At 43.2% G+C, this 22200-nt stretch overlaps 1 protein-coding gene across 3 annotated transcripts in view; it reads right to left on the bottom strand.

Moving 5' to 3' along the window:
- TENM4 (teneurin transmembrane protein 4) overlaps positions 1-22200 on the bottom strand; it is a gene marked incomplete at both ends in the record, with an annotated part of 373229 nt that overhangs the window by 126870 nt on the left and 224159 nt on the right. For 2 of the 3 annotated variants that reach the window (XM_082491556.1, XM_082491558.1), the window contains 2 exons: positions 4672-4698; positions 11410-11595. In XM_082491556.1, the coding sequence (XP_082347682.1) occupies positions 4672-4698; positions 11410-11595 (213 nt within the window). The remainder of the gene's footprint in view (positions 1-4671; positions 4699-11409; positions 11596-22200) is intronic. The other variant, XM_082491557.1, reaches the window with a different exon arrangement.

The raw sequence follows: 22200 nt of genomic DNA, 5'->3' as shown, positions 1-22200 counted from the left end.
GAAGCGATAATAGCTATTTAAGCTAAAGAGAATAATGCTGACATAAGAACAAATGGACAAAAACCAAGCAGGAATAAATTCTGGCTGGAAATTAGAAAGGAAAAAAAAAAAAAAAAGCATTTGCCAGGATCAAAGGAATAAAGTTTTGGAGTAGCCTCCCAGTAGGAGTATTAAGGAGAAGAAGCCTCGCTGGTCTATCCACAGAGCTTGGTAAATTTATATAAAGTTTTACACAATGTGGTTGCCTTTGACAGAAGATTGGACGCTAACTGAGGAGACCTCTTTTAGTCCTACGTCTTTGAATTTTGTGTGCAATTCATTGTCTACATGAAATGTGTTTGAGATTATTTGAGTGGGCTTTCATGATTTCCTATGAATCTTATTGACCTGGACCCAGAGAAACTAAGTCAAGCATCTCAGAAGGCAGACAGGCAGACAGATAGAGGAAAAACATTGGTCAGGAGAGGAAAGACAGAATAGAGAATCTCATGAGGTTATGCCTTCCTAAAGTGTCTATTCCTCTTCTTGACTATGAAGGGAATCCAGCGTGACTAAATGAGATACAAGCACCTACGCTATAGATACCTACAGTGTAATAACTCCCACCTGTAATGTCATACTCCACTCTTTCGGCATCTTTCAAGTCTAGAAAGTAAGTTAACCTCTTCCCACCAAGGAGAGTCATCTCTGGTTCCTAGTGAGGTCCAAGGCAACAGAGACGACCATTTCCTAATGAAATAACCTCTTCTTCACAGATCCACGGTCATAAAAGTTTTCAGGTATTAACCATGACATTACAAGGGACAGCAAAGTTTCAGTGCTGTAAGGATTAAATTGTACCTTTCCTGTGTCATAGGTTTGGTAGGACAGCAGACAGTTTTCAGAAGTAATGAGAAGGGAAACCATTAATAGAAAAGAATACAATTAAACAGCAGCTGGCAGAGGACTCATACCTTCAGAAAGTCAGAAGAAAACATGGATGCATAGGCCAATATATATAGGAGAATGGACATTTTAGTACGATCATTTCTGAACTGGTCCACTGACTAAAGACTTGACCATCACTAACACTACGGAGATAGGAACGTCCAGGATTCCCCGTTCCACAAACTGTGCACTTCAAAGCACTCGACAAAAAGACGATACAAATAAACTTTATCCTCTCCTTTCCCCCATGCTGAGGAATAAAGCAAAAAGATCATCTTGTCGCCAAAGTGCTTCTGAATATCAGCGCAGAGGGATACCTTAATCCTCACAGATTTACACCACCATAATCTTGCAGCTCTGATTTCTCATAGCTGGAGTACTAATGACCCATTATTCCTGTTTGTATTTGTTAACTGTATTTGGGCGACAAAGAGAATTAAATATCTGAATAGGGCTTTTTGAGGCGAGGCAGGAGTGAAACCCATCATGTGAGTTACTAACTGAAGCACATGAAAGCACTGCTGAAAGATGATGATATGGTGGGACACTCACAACAATGCCAGGTCTGCCATACAAGAGACGGTATGGACCATGGAAGCTATATTAAAAGTGGACTAATTTTGAACCAGACAAGAAAAGAGTATTAGAGTCAAAGGAGACTGTCACCGGAGTAAGGAATTATCCTGCCGGTAAAATAATCTGCTCTTAATGATCTCGACATTTAAGGCCTTCTCTAATTAGTCCAATTATAAACAATGTTCAATGGGATTTTTCTTCCAGCCAAGCCTCATTGCCACTTGAAATTGGACTTAAAAGGTAAGGCTATTATCTTTCCTCCATCGTCAGTAGGATGTTCACTGATGGATGTTCTAGCAAGTCCCAGTGGACAGTGGCTGAGCTCTGAAACAAGCAGGACATGGCCGAATGCAACATGTGAGGATGCAAACACCTGGAGGTGGAGAGAACGATCAGTAGGTGACCTGCAGAAGTTCTGTAGGACTGAAGGGGAGGAACAAAGAATCAGCTGATCCCTGCAAACTATGAGAAACCCGGTAAAGTGTCCTGAAAAACACCCAACTCTTAAAACACCACCATGATGTTTTGTGATGGTGGGAATCCAGAAACCCTTAGTCCTGTAAAACGAAGATTAAAAAGTTGCTCACCAGAGCTCCTATTGCTTATAACTGTACAAATGAGGGAATCGGCTGTGGTCAGACCTTGGGTTCTCACTGCTTCTCAGGAGCAGCCCAAAGAAGTCACCTTTCAGCCATCCCTGAATTCAAATGTTGTTCAGCATCTTTACATCTCAGACTACCTGTTTATAGGCCTCCCTACAGCGTCAATAAGAGAGTGAATTGATAACCAATAGAAATGAATTACCTTGATGTACCATCAGCTCCATCGGTATTCCGGATGGAGAGGCTATCTCTAAAATCAGCACCTTTTTAATAGGAGGCACCTCTTTCCCTTTAAGTATTACCAGTGTTAATTAGGGCTCGGTTTAGAAGACTCCACTCCTATTCTAGTTAGAGCTGCTTGTTTTAATCATGCTGATGTTTGCTATTGAAACTTGCCCTCCAATTTAGAAACAATTCTGCATCTTCTCTGACTTACTGGTTTATTGTAAAGCCGTAGGAAAGATTCAGCAGTAAATCAGGCTCACCCTTGACAACACAGGATTGCTGGGAAGGGATTTCAACCAGAAAGATGTTAATAATTAAGAAAGCCAAAAGGGCATGAGTAATTTAGCTTTGAAAAATGCACACCATGCAGTTAGCCAAGTAAAAAACATGTACTTTTAACGTTTTGGCTATTGCTAATCTTCCAAAAGAGGCCACGCATGGTAAGAGACAATCTTTTATTCTTAGCATGTTGCTTAACCTGTTACCCACTGAAATACTCACTAATACGTCTTTATTCTTGGGCAGAAAGGTGAGCCAAAAAGCTAAAAAATGACAGCTACAGAAGACTTAGTAAAAAAAAAAATGGGCCACTGAATGGCTAAATCCGTACTGAAGGTCCCTGGACCCCGGATCCGCAGGTTGATTTCTCATCTCTTCTATCCCCTGGGTGCTTATCTGCTATCTTTCGATCCAGCCTTCTCCACGACATGCTGAGATGAAAAAGGAGTCCTGGGGTTTAGAAATGCAAAACACGGAGATGTGGAAGATTAACAGGAGGTTCTGATGGCACTCCCTGGTGCGGGCCCGTATCTTCCTCTAAGGATGCCACCACTTACTTCATAAGGGCACAACAATTGACCCTCTTTCCTTGATCTAAGAAGGAAAATATACTTTTTTCTCCAAATTTAAATAAAGTCAAGCACGTTTTACTGATGCTAAGCAATGAGAGAAAACTACCTACCACTGAACAACCCACTGATCTGTGAACAGGGCTCCAAGGACAGCTACCAGTTGCTACACAACACTGAAGGCGAAAGTCTCCTTATTTAAACTGTGGACATTTCCTTAACATTACTATTTGTTTGTCTGTTCCAAGTTTTTCCCTATTTGCCATTGTACCTGAACCTGCCTTTAAGCCTCAATGGAAACAAGAGAGGAACATTAGATTGTAAATTCATCCAGAGAAGTGAAGTCAGTAGGGCAACTGTGTTTCTTGTCACACACCACGAGCCCTATATGGCAGGGACTTCATTTTAACCGTTCACCGGACAAATATTTTGGCATATCTGTCCTTCTTCATCAGCCCCTCACAGCTGCTGTTTCTGATTGCTCACAACCTGTAAAAGAGGGTAATGCTATGGAAGAAACTGATTTGTTCAACCTGATTTTTTGGTTTGTTTAACCAGCAAACATATGACGCTGCGTGGTGTCAGCACTGTGTTGCTGTTAGTGTCAAATCAGCCATGCAGAAAGATATTTGTGTCCAACTCAATCATATTTACTGTCAGATTGTTGTATTTAACTAGATGTGTGCTATTTCATTATTTTTAGAAAGCTAAGTGCATTGTGGAACTGTCTATTTCTATTTAAAAGTCCTAAATTAATTTAGCTTGTAGTTCTGATTAATAAACAACTGAGATTTTTTTAAGATAGCACATTACCTCTATTCTGTAACAGTTCAATTCCTTCCCTTCTTCGTTGAAGAAAGACCTGGATCCTAGACTTGCTTTACATTTATAAATAGGAACATAGGGTTGGATTTCATTGTAGTGTACACTAATGCAACGTCATTAATTTCAATAGATTTTGTGGATTTATACAACCAAAGGCTTTGAGGTCATCTCATTTTTGTACTAAGGAGGAAAAAGAAAAGCATTGCTCAAAGCTCCCGTGTAAGACTTTGCAGTCAGGGCTCAAAAACACGAAGACTCCACACAGAAAGTGCACTCACCTGCTTGTTACAAAACAGATCATAGACATTTAATTAAAACACACCACTGTACAGGGCTCCTGCTGTATGCACAGACACTCGTTTCCTCCTGACTCGCCTTACCTGGGTAGGAGGGGTGAGGATGAGAGATGACTGGGAGGGGAGGGCAGGGACAGGGGGATGGGTGGGAACACCGATACGATGTTAACACAGGGTCAGGACAGCACTTACGGAGGTATTTCCTACCTAAATGACTGGAAAGTTCACCCTTCCAGACATTAGGGAGCACTTTGGTGACAATGAGGAAGAGATGCAACCTCAACACAGCAGCATGTTCACGGTGCATTTTTTTTTTTTTTTTTTAAAAAAGAAACACAAAGACAATAGGAAAAATAGGAAGGAAGAGCATACCTTTCACTACCTTATCCAGATAGTGAGCTTGGGAGATAAAAGACAGGACATTTAAGGTAGGATTGAATAAGTGCATTGCGGCTTACTACGAGACTGTGCAGGTGCTAGAAAGGCAAAGGAGAGTTCGCTGTGATAGGAAAAGAAAAACCTTGATTATGAGGAGAGAAAAAAAAAAAAAAAAAAGGAAGAAGGGTGGAGCACAGCCCTCCTCAGTCCAAGAGCTCAAGAAGGCTGTGTTTAGGCATCCAGTCATCTTTGCTCATTAAGATCAGGAAGAGAAACAGGAAAGTTTTATATATATATTTATGCGTTTGTGCATATATATAGGTATATATATGTATAAATATATATATATGGCAGAATATTGTAATGCTCTGCTCGTTTGCAACAGTCTACCTCTGTTTTACTGACTGCTTTTCTTTTCATCAGGAAAAAGAGTCGTTTGAAGGTCTTCCGCCTCACCTGGTCGTCTTATATTCTGTTCTGTGACCTTACCAGACTGGGAGAGGCTTTTCCCTGGATCTTCTTAATGGTAATACATTGCATTTATACAGCGTCCTCTAGCCCCAGATCAAATTACTTTACAAATATTAAATTAACCTCATGGCAGCTCTACCAGATAGGTAAGTATTAATATACTCATTCCAAGGAGGGTTAAAGGAAAAAAAAAAAAAAGAAAGTTATAGGTGTAGTGGGAGCAGTCAGGTGCCCAATTCCCATGGAACATTAATTTGGAAAACCACCTTCTAATTAATTTTCTGGGGTCAAACAGAAAGTTGGTGGCAAAGACACAAGCCGAAGCCACAGTCCTGCCTCGGAGAGCCCTCATGCGTGCCAGCAGGCGGCACTCTCTGTCCTAACGGCAGCCGGTCGCTATTAATATATAAGGCTCCGAGTTTTGACTTTCTATCTTACACTACCTGCTTAAACGTTATGTCCCTTGTTCTCTTGCCCGCTCCCTGCCATCTCTCTCAGTTGTGTCCCGGTACCCTTTGGAAGAGGTTTGTGTTTCAGGTTCTCTCACACATGCCGCCCACCTGGGAGGTCCCAGCCCTCGCAGGACTTATTTTTCCGTCCTGTGAATCTAACGCATCCTCTGAAGCACTCTTGTAAGTAAGCGGAGAGGGCTGGGGGGATCAGAGCTAACCTAGTGTGGGGCAGCTACGAGGCCTGGGAATGAGATTAACTAATGATTCCAGTCTTAACGGTGGCGATGCGGGAAGGATGGCATCACCATCCGCTTGGACGATGGGTGAAGCCTGGGAAGGTGTCTCCTGGATCCTGACATCCAGAGCAGCCCAACCTGGAAACTCGGACAGCAGTCACTGTGCCGATGATGGCAATGGTGGCAGTTGCCAATGCCAACCATAGGCCAGTTATGTGTCAACGTTTTCTTGTAATTTGAAAACCAGCGGAGCCCTTCTATGGGAATCTGCCATGATAGCATGAATCTTTCTTCTCTAACCCTGTACAGTCTCATCCCCGTGCTATATTTCCAGCATTAAAATATCATTATCTACCGATACTCCTTTGGAAACCCTGTGGGCACGTGGGACACGCTGAGGAACTATGTAGGACTACTTTTCTAAGGTGTCCTTTGCACCCAAAGCCACCACACTCAGCTCCACGTCACAACCCCTCTTCTGGAAACCACCATCCCTTCAGATCTGCTGTGAGGGGAGCTCATGTGAGCATTTTTCAGTCTGAAAATCCTCTCATTTCACCAGCCTGAGCTAACTTGGTTTGTTTTGTCTGAAACACATTGGGAAGGATCACATGAGCATTTCTCTCTGCCCATAGAGAGGAAAGAAAGTGAGATGCTGGGGGTGGGTCTTTGGGTAGGACTCTTTCCCCAGTACAGTCTCCTTCTTCTAAATCTTCTAAATCTTTTCTAAATCTTTTTCCCTTTATCTTCCCTATGGGGTGAAGTGGACTGAGTGACATCCCTGGAGTTAAACTGAGATCACACAAATTTGAAGGAGAGGAGAAAGTAGTCATTCACTGCTGAACCAGTGACAGCACAGGTTTATGCCACAGGGGCAGGGAAACAGACTGTCTTTGAAGTTCATCTGTGCTTCATATTTACTGTCAAATATGCTGCCAAACCACTTAAGGCCAGATTACCTTCGGCTTGATGCAAAATCATGTCGGAACAAAGCAGCACGCGCATATTTTCCACTGACTGCTCTAACCGTGGCCTTCTCTTGCCCAAAGATACCCATCCCACCCCGGCAGCGCTGGCGGCAGAGGGCCAAACACAGCTCAGCCTCTGCTGCAGATGATGCTGAGCGCTGCGGAGAGCTATCAGCTCTGCTGGGCCAAGGGCAGCAAGAACCTTCACCAGACACGGGTGGGCTTATTTTACATTGGGCTGCACATGGACCGAGCTGCTTTATGGATTTAAATGGCATGAGTGACATGTTAGAAAGCCGGGGAAAAGAGATCAGGATCCACCTGTAACGTGCGTCGTCTGGATTCCAGCTGCTCCGGCAGAAGCCGAGAGGCACCGATTACAACCCTGGCTATTCGGAACATGTGGGATTATTTATGCAAGGAGGCTGATGAAAGGCGAGCTTAAAGGGGCAGATTTCTCCAAAATCAGAGTTTGGCTAAGTAAAAACAAAAACCAGCCGCTTGGCGCCACAAGCAGAAGCCCACGTGGGACGAGCCGTCTGCCTGTCTGTCCAGGCACTGGGTATTGCCTCCATCACCAGTGCGTGCCAGGACCAGATTTTCAAAAGGAGTTAAGCACGTAGCTTTTGCAAGAGATCAATGGGAATTAGGCACTGAGATGCTTTGAAAACCCTGCAAGGTAGATTTTTGCGTGTTTGGAGAGCTTACTGCTGGTCCCTCAGCCCTCTAGAGACCCTGTAGTATTCGGGTGCAGCAACTGGATGTCAAGGGATGGCTTTGGTCTTGTGTCCAGGCTGTTCAAGGATGATGAACATCCCACCTTCACCACACAGGGAAGTCCTCTCTGCCATTATTTTTCTGAATAACCCTAATATGAATCAAAGGATGAAGGCTCGTTGCTAGTAAAATATCATAGAATCATAGAATAGTTTAGGTTGGAAGGGACCTTGAAGATCATTGAGTTCCAACCCTTCTGCCATGGGCAGGGACACCTCCCACTAGACCAGGATGCTCCAAGCCTCATCCAACATGGCCTTGAACACCTCCAGAGATGGGGCAGCCACAGCTTCTCTGGGCAACCTGCGCCAGGGGCTCACCACCCTCAGAGTGAAAAATTTCTTCCTAATGTTTAATCTAAATCTTCCCTCTTCTAGTTTGAAGCCATTCCCCCTCATCCTATCACTCCATGCCCTTGTAAAAAGTCCTTCCCCAGCTCTCCTGGAGCCCCTTTAGGGACTGGAAGGCCACAATAAGGTCTTCCCGGAGCCTTCTCTTCTCCAGGCTGAACAACCCCAATATCATACAGAGAGATTCACATATCACATAAAATCTCAGTGCACGGCCCACATACAAAGAGTGAAGTTGCTCTTTGCAGGTGGGACGCACAGCACCTGGGGCACCATCCAGGCCGTATCAGCAACTGTGTCAAATTTGAGGCCAGGCTGTTACTGCCCTGGGAAATTTGGGGAGTTGTTCATAAAAGCCAGGAAATTTTCCGTGGTGCCACCTGGGAATCAATCCCATAGAGGAGCCCACCACAGAGCTGAGTCATAATTTGGCCTTTCAGAGCCCACGGTAAGAGGGTTTACATCTCCTTTAAACTCAACGCTCCAAAGACCCACCACGCTCCGTGGATATGGGTTTGGGCCGGAATAGAAGAAAATGGAATTCTTGCAATGTTTCTAACTGGGGGCAAATTTGGAATATGCTGGAAAGCTCACCACAGGAGTCTGGCATTGTGGCTGTTGTCATGTGGGTTTTTTTTCATTTAAGGAATTTGAGTAAATCGATTGAACCATTCTGCTGGATCTCAGGATACCTGCAGTTATATAATCAACTTTCTGGTCTTCTTTTTTTGCCTGGACGAGCTAAGTTTGCTGAATTAGGATGATGAACAGTTGGGAATTAACTGGGGTTCCTCTACTGAAATCCCTGAATGTGAGCAATCGAGCTAGTATATTCGGTAACATGACTCTTTGTATGAGCAAACAAAATTAATCCACTGGGATCAGAGTTCCCTCTAACACCATAAGAAAGAGCCTCCTACGACCTACAAAGCAAAAGGGTTTCTTACTCTCAAACATTCTCAACAGGGAATGGAAGAAGTGTCCTTTACTTGTACCGTCCATTTCTACCATGTTACCTGCACACACGGCAAGATCGTTAAAGCATCACTTCAGCAATGGGGTTTTATGCTCGTCAGTGCTAAAGCAAACCGGGCCATGACACAGACATATAAGGAATTACTGTCAACAGAACAAGTTGCCATGCAGGGAAATTACACAAGGACAAGGGGAATGCTTTCCACATACTTAATGTAATTCCAAGTCAATGTCCTTTCATCTGTGCCAATATAACTAGCTTATTACTCCTTCTAAAGCTATTCAATTTTCTTGGATATTTATCACTTTGCCAAATCTCCTTTACATTCTACACATTTATCAATGAAATATTCCGTAGGAAATACAGTTTACAGCTTCGGAGGCATGAGACTACGTACAAATTCATGGCTAAATCACCATGCGAGAAGATGAGTTGGTGGGGGGGGGTGAAGTGAAAAGAAACAGGATCGCTCCAGCACTCAAAGTATTAAAGAACGATTCCTAAACCAAGGCAGCACTGCAATAGGAAGGTAGCACCACACAGAATGATAGTGTGCACCGGGAAAGTCTCGACGCTGACAGCATTGCGGTACTGGCCTTTTCCACGATAACAGCTTCTCTTTATACTTAAGAGTGAGGAATACCGCAAATAATGGGGTAAATTTAATTACCATGAAAGATAAAAGCTTGTTGTTCGAAAACAGCCTGGGCATATCAGCTGTGTGGAGAAATATCACATACCGAACTAGTGGCATTTTGGTTTTGCAGCAGAACTAATAACATGGCACTGAGGGTATGAATCGGGCTTTTTTCATACATAAATGACTTTCATATAAAATTGTCCCCTGGATTTGGGGCCTTTTGCTGTACTTTTTTTTTTTTTTTTCTTTTAAAACCCTTTCATGAATCTGTGTTGCTCTCCAAATCAAAGTACTTGAACACAAGGCTATAAAATAATATTGTAGAAACACAGGATTCCAATTAACACAGGACCACTCTCTTGTCATTTTAAAGTCATTTAAGAGAGGGATTTTTTTTAATCCCTTCCTCATGAAAAGAAATGAAAACTGCTAGGGACATAGAAAAGAAAGCAGAATATAATGTCTAATGAGACAGAGGAAGTTTTAAGAGCTAGATATTTTTCATTAGGGGATGCATGTGGAGACCATAATGTGGTAGGGTGACATTAGCATAAATAAATGATAAGTAGAATTGAGCCACAGATACGGTTTGTACCATTACCCTAATGCTGGAATGAAAATACTGTGATTGGGCTTCATTTCCTGTCTGCCTCTGTGTGTGCAAACTTACCTGGTGCTCAAGCCAAAAAAAAAGTGATGTCTACATATATCTAAGTTGATAATCCACACGGATAACTATGCCGACATTTGCCCAGGTATTGCTAGGGGTTAATTTTGATGTAGGGTGATTTATATGCATCACGGCATAATGAAAGCAACATTTTCTTGTCTTTAAAAAGAAGCCGATTAAAATACAATGACTGGAGGAGAATTCTCACTCTGGAATGACTCTTCTAAAGTCAACCGATTTTTTTTTTTTTACAGGTCCACGCAGTCATTATTGAGAGCAGAACTGGATTCACTAATTCAGTTTTCCATTAATGTATAATAAATGGCATCTGGGGAGTTTTAATGCTACTGATTTTATAACGTGACTACGGACTGGGGACTAAAGTGGTTGAATGCATGACAGTCAGAAAAAAGGAAGAAGGGAAAATGCATCAAGCAGTTAAGTAAGATGAAGGAGGAAGGAGGAAGGTAAAGCCAAGCCAGTTCATTAACGATGCTGCAAATTGCTTAACCTGAGAACTGCACCTCTTTGCATGATTTCAGCATATTGATGGCAACTTAATAATAATAATAATAACAGGCATGACACTGAGAGCTCAAGAGAAGTGCCAGGTGCATGAGGAATACAGAGCCAAAGAGAGAGGGAAATGAAATGGTTAGAAGGGTAGCAGAGCAGACAAGGGATAAGCAAGACAGAGTTAAATACCAGCCAGAAGTCATCTGACTGCAGTTTCCTCTTTTATACTGGCAAGCAAAGTGGCAGAGCAAATAATGGAGCAAATAAAAGGAAAGAAAACTTGAAATCAGATGCAGGTTTCTGAAAATGCTGTCGCCATAGGAGAGAGAAGTCTTGGAGGCCACAGAAAGACCTTTCGAGAGAGGCAAAGTGGGTTGGTTTTAAAAGCATCCAGCTGACATTTGACGGCTTGTCTCTACGAGATCAAACCCCACATAGGTGTACTTCACATCTGATAATAAAAAATATATATAGATATATATAGCCATGTCATCAACAAATGAAAGGACATTTTGTCTTGTTCCCACATGAAAATGTATGATGTCAGAACTTGAAATCCAAGAACAAAGGTGCTCATGCTACACTAAGTCACACATATTCAATTAAGCATGCACCTTTTCTCCTCCCTGATCATCAATTATTCTTTTAAAAGTAGTCGGTTTTTCTTTCTCCCTACCAATAGTGCAGTGCTCTCCGTTCCAGCCTGGGCTGCATTCACACTTGCCGTCCCGGCATGTCCCGTGCTCATTGCAGCGTGGGTGACACGCTCGCTGATCACAGGCTGTGCCCATCCATCCCTCCTCGCAGCGGCAGGTGCCTCCGACACAAATGCCATGTCCTCCGCAGTCCGCTGCACAAATCTCTGTGGGAGAGAAGAGAGAGGAAGGGATATGGGTGGAGAGAAGGGAGAGGGGGGGGAAATCCAGAGCGTTATTGTTAAGAAAAGCAGCCACACTTCACTACCTCACCTTACGGGGCAATGAAAGGAATTCCTGGAGCTCATACCACTAATCCTTCCTGACAATAAGAATCTAATAAGTATATCCCAAAAAAAGGGACGGACATGGATTGCCAGAGGTCTGCTGTGATTGATCCTCCTATTTGCTTTCTAATTCCCTTGCACTCCTTGAGCTTTTGTGATCACCCAATCTGAAAGGGAAAGCTCTTCCAATACAATAAACAGAACAAAAGTCACATTTAATTAAAATCTGGTTAAGCGTAGAAACAATGTGCTGATAAACTACTGATGCTGAAGTTAAGCGCCAGCAAAGCCTGTTTATGGATTGTTAACCCACAGTTCTGGGGACGGGATTCATTAAAATGCTTCTTCTCTCTTTAAAATTAATACAGAATATTTCTATATCTGCTGAGTCTGTGCATCTGCGACGTCTCTGTTCTCTGACCACCCCATTAAAAATCTCCTCTCAGGCATTCGGAGGTACCACCATGCTCTTTTTGTGAGCTACACGAGCTGGAGTTTATAGGGTGGTGCTTGTTCCCAAGTCTTATTGGAGTTAATGGAAGCATGGAGTCACAGCTGGATTTTTCGGTACTTACCTCCAAAAAAGAGAGGAGCTCAGGGACAGGTGCTGGCCTTTCCACCCTCCGTGAGCCCCAGTAGGTGTGAGGACACAGATCTGCATAATATTTTTGCCCAGCACTAGGCTTTTGGCTAAAACCTGGCATGCCCTTGGAATGAATTTGGGACACTTCATGTTTTCACCTGAACTGTATTTGTCTGGATAAATGGAGATTTGGTGGAGAACAGGTACCCAGGAGTCAGGCGTTAAAACGCCCGTTACTGCCATCACTATAAAGAACTGATTTCAAGGAAAAAAATAGAACCAAATACAGATGGGGTGTTATACTGCAGATGAAATACAATTAATCTATTTCTTCTTCTCCAGGCTCATCACTCGACTGCTCCCTTCCCATCTCTCACAAGCCACGACTGCCCTCTCCCCAGTTGGAGCAGAGGCAATTCAGACTATATTTCAGGCTCTTGGGTCTCTGACTTCCGCCCGGTGCATCTAAATTGGATCAAACTTTCCCAAATGTTTTGGACTCAGGCCTCCTGCTTGACTGAGTCATTTTATAGATTTTACAGGATAAGGACACGGTTCCCTTTGGGGCGAGTGGAGAGAAGATGTGAACGGAAGAAATGCCGAGCAGGGCTGGGCTGGGAGCCCAGAAAGGGGCACCAGGGTACTCTGCAGAGCACATTTTCTCTCTCTTCCCCCACATATGTACCCCCCAAAACTAATATCTCAGGCAGCGCCTCTCTTTGCGCTTCTGAGCATATGAAGTGCGGGATTCAGGCCTTGAGCCTTGTGGTGGAGCAGCAACTGGTATTATACAAGACATTTACTTCGGGTCACTGCCTGCACATAAAATATTCAAAACTACTCAGCCTGCATTAACATCACACCTGACTGAAATTCAGCCTTCCTAAAGTTGCCTTGAGTCTTTTTCTAATTAATACTGCCAGTAACGGGGAGCTTAAGCTCTTTGGGGGCTTTTGACAGGCTCCCGCCATGGGGCTGGACCATCCACTTCAGCCCCAGGAGGAAGGTTTTGCATCATAGGAGAGAGCTGGAAGGTCTTCAGCCCTTTACGCTGAAATGGACTCTTGTCTCCAAGGGTCACACAGCTCTTCAGACAGTGGTAGCTATGATAATAATAATAGTAATGCTTTGCATGTCTAGAAAACACCTCATTTTCCAAGCGAGACATGAACAAAATATTTAGCTCCTGCTCGCTACAGCTCACGGTGGTGAAACAATTTCTTCTCAAATTCCTTTTGCTGCAGCATCTCGGATGTCTCCAAACCCTCTCAAATATTTCATCTTATCTATTTAAATCTCTAATGAAAGAAATTCGGAGTCCAAATGGGCTTAAGACACTCAGGGACTTGTCCGTCCCATTTAGAGTCAAACATTCTAAAGGATTTGGGCACCTTGGGTGCTTAGACGGAGGATGTGCACATACCATTTGCTGCCTAAATGTAAGAGAATCTAACATGAGCTTTATTGGAAGTCAGCAGAGTTACACTATCACTTAAGACATGACTGGGGAAGGACTCTTGAGTTGCTGTCAGAAGTTTTTACTTTGCATCTGGCATCGAGACACAGATTTTCACAGCTCCTAGATGCGAGGGAGGTAATACCATACTACAGTGCCCGCTACGAACATAAGGGATGGGCAATTATCGACTCGCTAAAGGGTTGGAGCGCAGCCACGTGTGTTTTCTACCCCTTTCCCCAACTGCCAGACAGCACTGCAACGGAGCGTGGGCCGGTCAGGATGGCATGTGAACACACAGGACCTGTGAGTTAGCTAATGTAGCAATAAAGCTGTACTAGAAAAAAAAAAAAAAAAAAAAAATGAGATCTCTCTGGTTGACCTGATGAACAAAGTCTGGGGGAGGATAAAGGAAACAGCAGATAAAAAATAAAAAGCTAGATTTATGGTACTAATATTTCAGCCAGCTGAGAAGAAACACATTGAGAAAGTACAAAGTCTGAGGGTGCTGGTATTTAAGCCCAAACTAGAAAAGTATTGTTGTAGCCTCTGGTGCTTCCCAGAAGTCTTTCATCACAGGGCTACTCCAGTGTTGGGCTGAAACAACTCCTGTGGTTATTGCTTTACATTCTTTATTCATACGTGTTGAACTTTGCACCTCAGAATACTAAATAACATGTAATTTTTCTGGCTCCCAGTTCACCAAGCGATCCAGAGAACACCAGCTCGGTCACTTCACGTCTTCTTTATGTCCCTTTCCCCAGCTCTGAGCTTCAGGGTCCCATCTCTAAATCGGGGATAGCACTGGCACCCTCCAGCCCAGTGACGTGCACTGCGAATAACCTCCACTGCTGACTGCAAAGCTCTGAAATTCCAAAGAGAAAAATACCTCCAGCGATGGACAGGAAAATTGGCATCTTGGAGGACTCGGCCCCTTGTGACTCCAAAGTCCATGTGAACATCTTATGGACTTTACTATAGTTTAATTCATATTTTATCTTTGGTTTGAGAATATCAATGAGTTTGAGTACCAGCGGTTAATTTTTGATGATAAGATATTAATTTTGTTTTGACAGATAAAGCAAACAAGGGACAGAGAAGTAAAGTGATGGGTTTATAGGTATACGTGAACTCTGCAACAGCACAGGACCTCCTGGATGTCCTGATATCCAGTCTAGTGCCCTGTCCACAAGTCAGGGAAATGTCAGTAGGTCAGACATCTACAGGTTGGTGGTGCAGGGAAAAAAAGCGGGGACAGAAGGAAGCTATTTTGAGTGAGTCAGAAGCCTTCTTGGAGTTATTTAAAGGTGTGAAACTGGGATAATGGAGTGACATTCAAAAATGGGGAAGAGAGAAAAAAAAAAACAACAAACCACTTTCTGAAAGGTAGAATCTCTGTGGAGCCATTCCTACGAAAAGGGGTGGAAAACCCACTGGGACATTTACATCTCGACTGAACTATTTCCCAGACAACATGCTGCCAAGGAACGGTTTTGCACACGCGGCCAGGGAGACGCACCGCCTGATTTGAACCAAACAGAACCTAAGCTAGGCCTAAGCCTAAGAAGGCCGGGAACGTTTTGGGCTTCATCTCCCACCCGGCTGAGACGGCAGCCATACCATCACCCACACCTGCGAGAGAGTGGGGGCTCTGGGTTATGAATATTGTATTATATTCATATATAATGGATACCTGAGGCGGTTTGGATGCCCAGGCCACAAAAGCTGTAACAAAGACCCTCAGCTGTGAAAAATGCTTGTGAAGCAAAGTGCTTAGGACGGTCTCCCTAAAATGCAGTTTAATTATTTCTGACAGGGAACCAGGAGCCAGTAACTCTCAAATCTAAATCTTCCATTTAGCTGCCAGTTTAAAATGGATGGGAACCATACAATTTGAACAGCCTTACAACACACATCCTGCTGCACGCCCCGGCCCTTCCCAACACGGAGCTCATCCACGCTCACGGGTTCCTAATGGCTGATTAAATAGTCAGAGTGGCTTTTACTTTTCTGGTGGCACTCAAAGAAATGATCAAAACGGATTTCAGGTTAAGTTTCCACTTAAATACAGGTCTTTTTGGGCAGCTCAAGATGACTAAAGCTGATTTACAGAAAAGGGCAGGTGAATCGTTCCTTCGTCGTTCGGTCCCAGGGACAGAATTTGCCACCTCTGGTCTCATTACAAGCTGCATTTTTTTTTTTTTTTTTGGTACATTTCCCAATTCTGTTGTTAAAATTAGAGGACATGATTAGCCGCCATCTGAGCTGTGTGAGCAAATGAGAAGGAAAGCTTTTAATTCTCCTCTTACGGTGTTCATAAACTGGCCAGCTGCACTGCACTGCTCCTGCCTATTTAAGCGTAGTTAGAACACTGTGCATGTGCATAAAAGACCTGCCCGTTAAATATTTTCACACCAGCTGTTCCCAAAAGGTGACTAAATATTTCCTTTCATCTTTAATCTCTTCCACTGTTTGTACGAACAGCTTAGCCATTCCTTATCCTTTCCTAGAGGTGCATTGTGTTGTACTTCATCTCTCCGCGCGGCTCTCAAAGCCGCCTGTAGCTCCTGGAAGGAAGGGGATCTTTGGAGCAAACCTGGTGCCCAGTTCCAAGAGCAAATATGAGGCTCACTGTCCTCAAAAGGTACAATCAGCCCACGCACCCCTGTGGGAAATACCTGGACTTTGAGTGATACCCTATATTTTGCTCCCTGACGCTTGTGCTCACCAGAGGGCACTGATGGACGTTAATTGATCCACGGATGCAGGGTTTTATCTAAGGAATCAAGTTCATTTCTATTCTACCATCTGGGTTTTCATCTTGTTACTGTCTAGGCTTGGTGTGTTCCCTCGCCTGGGTTTCACCTCGCCTTATGTCACGCTCTTACCTGCAGAACTGCACCGAGCCTAGCTGCCCTCTGTGGGTCAAGGAGGAAAGACAGGCAGCTCCAGAGGATGGTTCACCTGAAACCTCTTTCACGGAGAACTTCTGGAGCAGACTGTGCTCAAGGCACTGTTGAGTTCTGGTTGGTTAACCCAGGGCTGTCCGGTGCATCATAAACATTATTCTTAGAAAAGGATAATGCCATTCCAAGAGGATTCTGTGTTTTTTTTTTTGTTTTTTTTTTTTTTTTTTTAATGCAAATAATCAAAAAAGAAATGACTCATCTTCAGTTTCAGGACCTGCTCTATTCCACCACTGCTCACCCCCACTGGGAACCATCCCCTGAGGGCAGCCTCAACTGCCAGCTAGTCTAGTTTTTAGACAAATGGCTTTTTTTTTTTCTCATGTTCCCCTCATGATTTGGGAACAGATTTCCCTCTGGTCTGTAAAAGCTGCTTCAGAATTCCTCAAGGCTCTCTTAAAAATCCTAATCCGCCTTGAAACCTACCCAAAAGCTTGACAGTGGCTGCTGATATGCCTAAACTTCTCCATATTGCATTGACCAAAATTGTATTCTGATTTTATTCTACCTCCATCAGCATGTCTCTGTCTGTTGCTGTTCACTTAATGCTTAAGAATCTCAGCAATCTGAGGCCAAGATTATCCTTTTTGTTCTGCGTTTGCCCTGTGCCAGGTGTAAGGAGGTCACAGTCCATTAAGAACACTTCAGAAGTAAGAATACTAAAGCAATTACTCATACAAATAAAAACCTTGTACCTGATTCTTGCCTTTTTTCTGTCTGTGCGTGTGCATATCCTGCTAAAAACTAGCCCAAATCCGTCCCCTTAAGAATAAGAAGTCTGCTATGTTGTCTTTGATATTTCAGAAGAAAAGTGGGAAGAGAAACCTATGAAACACTGGGCACCAGCGTAACGCTTTGTTCACGGCCCTTTTTAATTGATATAACAGACACGGGAGCTTCCAACACGGGAAGTGGCATAAGCCAGAATTTCATATTATTTTCACATTATGTTAAAGAATTGGGTTGGGAAAGGGATAAGGATGTCAATTTGTGCTTCATTTATGGCAAATCCATTTTTACATGTTTACCCTGTCCCGAAATCCAAAAATTGGCTTGACAACAGTTTAAAGCTTTCCAGCTTAGAGAAGAGCAATGCAGATGAAAATTTTTCTTTAGCATTCATGTGATGCAGAATCAGATTTAGCTGCTTCTGACCTGCCTGCTAAATCCTTTAATAAATATGGATTTAGTGCTAAAATATAAGATCAGGTGAAATTGCTCAGAGCTTCCTGAAAACCGGGGCAGTCCCACTGACCTTCAACATATTAATAGAAAATTTAATAATTAAAAATCTGTCTTAGCTGGGATTTTCCCGTTTCAAGTTGGCTCATCTGAGGCAATTTCCAGCCTCAGAGAGATCTTTCCAGAAAAGCAGCACAGCAGAGAAGCACTGCACAGAGCTACGGGGCTGAGTTTGGTGAGGAGCTAAGCCTTGTTTTCACAATCCGCATTTGCTTTAGAAGGCAGGTTACGGGGAACGTCTGGGAAAAGCATATGATATAAGGATATGGGTAGATAAAACAGAAGGTTCACGATGAGCATGATTTAGGTAGCAGTGAAGTGCTAAAGACGTTCTTCATAACGAAACGCATTTTGCAGTGTTGTGAAACTCTCATTTATGTGATTTGATAACTCTGTAGTGACATACGAACTCCTCTGCTGGATCAGAAGAAGATGTAAAGCTCATTAGCTTTTAAACCCATCCTTTTTACAAATGTTATAGGGAAAGGTTTAAACAATGAAGCAAGACAAAACCTGAAAAGAGAGGTCTGAATTTTCTATCCTTGCCGGTAACGAATCTGTAGCATGAAATCCTCTGAAAACCATCCCCTTTCAGCAGGGACGGGGGAAGAGTGGTGCAACTTGTGTCAACATTACTAATTGAAGGTCACATGTTTTCACCTTCAGAGATCATGTCCTAAAAGCAAGGTCTGCATAATTCAATGCCCTTTATACAAATAATCTGTTTACCTATTTTTAAAACATACATCAATTACGCAAATATCACTAACGTAGAAATAATAATTATTATTTATGTCAATAAATATAAACCCCGTTTGTTTATGAGTGTAATTAAACTTCTGGTGCTGAGGCAACTGTCCACTCCGCTCCAGGATTTCAAGGCATTTTGTGCAGCTCAGCAAACTGAATAGATCTGAAAGGTAACAGTTATTTCTTTTCCTTCCATGGATGAGGAAATCAAGATTAAAGGATGCCCTCCAGAGACTGAAAATTAATCCATCCGTGTTCCTATCATACCTCATCAGGAAAAACACTGACCTTCAGCCATGGTTTTCAAATGTGAGTCAGGACACCCGAGTTTTCTCCTCCTGAACCTGACGCCCTGAGGAGCACCCTGGAGTGCCTGCGCTGGGGAACGCGTATCCTGCATCGTAGCGTGACCCTAACCGGGGTACCTGGCTTGGCCTAAATGCTGAGTCTTGCCAGGCTCTGCAGAAGAAGGACTGAGTACAGGTCTTCAACACATGTGCAGAAGGGACAGCTCCACATTTGCAGAAAGGCTGGGTATGCACAAAGGAGGTATAAAACATGTGCATGACAGAAGAGGAGAAAAGAGTTTTTACGCTGAGCGGTTGAGCTGGCTTAGCTGTCTATCTCTAGGAGATGGCTGGTGGAAATCCCTAATAAAAGAAAGGACCCATCTCTGGCCCTCAGCTAGACACAAAAGATTAACCCCACTTCAGCCCTTTCCCCCATCTTCCTCCCGGTATTTGGTCCTTTGCTTGCATAAGTAGCTTTGTGTTAAACTGAAAGGCTTCTGCAAATCCTCTTCTGCGCCTCATCTCTCTCTGGAGATTCAAATCAGGAATTCAGGCGGCTCCGAGCTGCCTAACTTGGAGATGAAGATTCCACAGAGTAGCTGCTCACCTGGTGCTGAGCAGATCCGGGAAATCTGTCTCATAACTGCTCTGGAACCCTCCTTCCATCTCTAGAATGAGTAATGAATGGGTTTGGCATAGTAATCCACTTCAACTGCTGTGTGTCTGTCCTCTAAGGCTGAGCCTCTCACGCTGTACACCCACAGCACCCAGCTCAACGGGAATCTTGGGGTTCTTGCTAGCAATAGTAAGAACAGGAGCAGTCATTAGCGATCCCCACGCTAATGGATCACAGCTCTTACCCAATCTGTGCCGCTGCACAATGTCCAGTGGTACAGCTGGGATGTCTGCTAAAAAAAAAAATCTCACTCCTAAGTGCCGTTTCATATGCTTCATATTTGCATAAAGGTTTTCCAGCTCCTGTCTGAAAAGCTATAACTCTGTGAGATGAAATTCCATTAAACTGGTCTGCTGCCTTTTATCAGCCTCTAGTTTCTACAATATTTATACCCTATTTTCATCCTCGCCTTAAATGCTAGGGACTGACCACCACACTGTGTCTAAAGCGTCTCCTCTATAGCTGTGATTTACTTTTGTACTCGTGTCAATCTTCCCTTTATTTATTATTCTGAACTTTATTTTAAACTGTCTCTTGCTGTTGAATAGCAGGACACGAAATGCCAGGTATTGATGGACTTCAGTCTTGGAGCTGAGACTTGTGGAATAAAAATAAATATCTCAAAGTGCAGGATTATGTTTTTTTCTTTGATGCTTAATTGGATCTCTATGCTTTCTGGGATGTGAGTTAAAGCTTCCCAGAGAAGAAACAATTCCTAATGTACTAAATGAAGTTTGTAACAAGGATTCTTCTCTGGACTAATTTTAATTTCCTCTCTGTGTCCATAAGGAGGAGATAATTTGACATTAGAAAAGCCTTTTGCTCATGCTTACAGTCATTAAAAAGAACTAATTCCTTTTCCAATTCTGTACAGTTTGGTTTTGTCTAAAATAAATTCAACAGAGCATTTACAAATGCGTGTGCTGAAGTAATCACAAGCTAGATTTGCTTGGGATCCCCTCATGCAGAGCTCGGCGCTACTATACAGACAGTCCTAAGACGGTTCCCTTTTTCTTCAGACTACATTTCACCAAGGGAATTAGACATTTTCTTGTTATTAATCTTTTTCAAAAGGAGACACAGAACATGTATGAAAGGTGTTGGGCTGACGCACTCAGAATTTAGATGTCTGTTTAGCCACACAAATGAGGTGCAGCAGCAGCTGCTCCAAAAGCTTCGTGTCTGCTGTGCTCTCCGTATGCCTCAACACCGGTCTGGAAGGATCACCTTAACAGAAAAGAAGCAAAGCTCTTTCCAGAGCCCTCTCAAACTTTCATCTGTCAAGATCATTAGAAAGGTGCTCGTTAGTGCAAATTGTGATGATAGTGTTTAAGTGTATGAACACCTTCCAACTTGGAAGGGGGCAGAAAGGCTATACTAAATCCAGTGCATCCACTTCAGACAGGTTATTAAATCATGGATTTTTGGCTTTCAATAGACACCGATCCACCGTATGACACTCACTGGTCTTACATTATTTTTGCTCACTCATTTTTAATGTTATTCTGTTTTACTGACTCCTAGATTATTTTCCCTATGATTTAATCTCAGCCATTCTAAATTGGAATGAAACATGACTTGATGAAGCTGAAAGCATCCGATAAACCTTTGCAGAAACTCTGATCATGATGAGCTCCAGTTGGGTTGGAGCGTAAGGCCACCGTCGCAGGAGCTATCCACCAACGACAGCGTGGAATTGACTGAATGCGAGTGGAGAAGGCATGACATGGAACCTACGGCCACCCTTGCTGAGCCAAATGAGTGAGCTATGTGAGGACAACCTCGACCCAGCCTACTCAAGGTAGGTCACAGGCAGAGTGACTACACACAAGTATCCACCCTGCTGATATTCCAGCAGTAGTCTGGTTAAAAGAGGGAATAGTCAGAAGCTGAGGTCTAGACTTAAAACTAAGAGGATGTCTACACAGTCTTCTTTGAGTTGGTTTCAAACTGATTGGCCAAGCTTACTGAACGTCATGCATCTTCAGTTCAAAGGCTGCACCACTGCCATAGGGCAATTCTAAGCCCACAGAAATATACACTGATTCCAAGTTTTCTGAGCGTGACCTATTCTGTGCAGTGACTATAATGTTTCAGATTCTCAACTGGCTTGATCAACTGGTTTTATCTCCAAAAGAACTTGTAGAACCAGTTCACATCACTCTTGCAGGACAGTAGTTTTGTTCTCAGTGACAGCCGGATTACACTTACTGTGGCAAAGTGACTTAATATTGTTTAAAAAAGCAGCAACTTCATGACAGATATTCTATGGAGCTCAATTATGACCAGCCCCCATGTTGGCATGATGTAAGTCCAGAAACTGTAAGGACTCTAAGGCTCCTCCTTTCAAAAGCAAAGTCACAGAATAAGCCAAAATATGGTCATCTGAGACTTACAAGTTTTCAGCGATACAAGCAAACACGCTAATTGCTCAGCCATCCTGAAAACATGCTATTTTAATACACGCCTGTTTTAACCATGGAATTTAACAGCTTGTTGTGGTGCTGGGAAACATCTATTCT

This window comes from Vanellus vanellus (assembly GCF_965231255.1).
Source record: "Vanellus vanellus genome assembly, chromosome: 1".
Classification (NCBI taxonomy): domain Eukaryota; kingdom Metazoa; phylum Chordata; class Aves; order Charadriiformes; family Charadriidae; genus Vanellus; species Vanellus vanellus.
The sequence above is the reverse complement of the archived record's forward strand: the minus strand, read 5'-3'. Positions and strand labels throughout refer to the sequence as shown.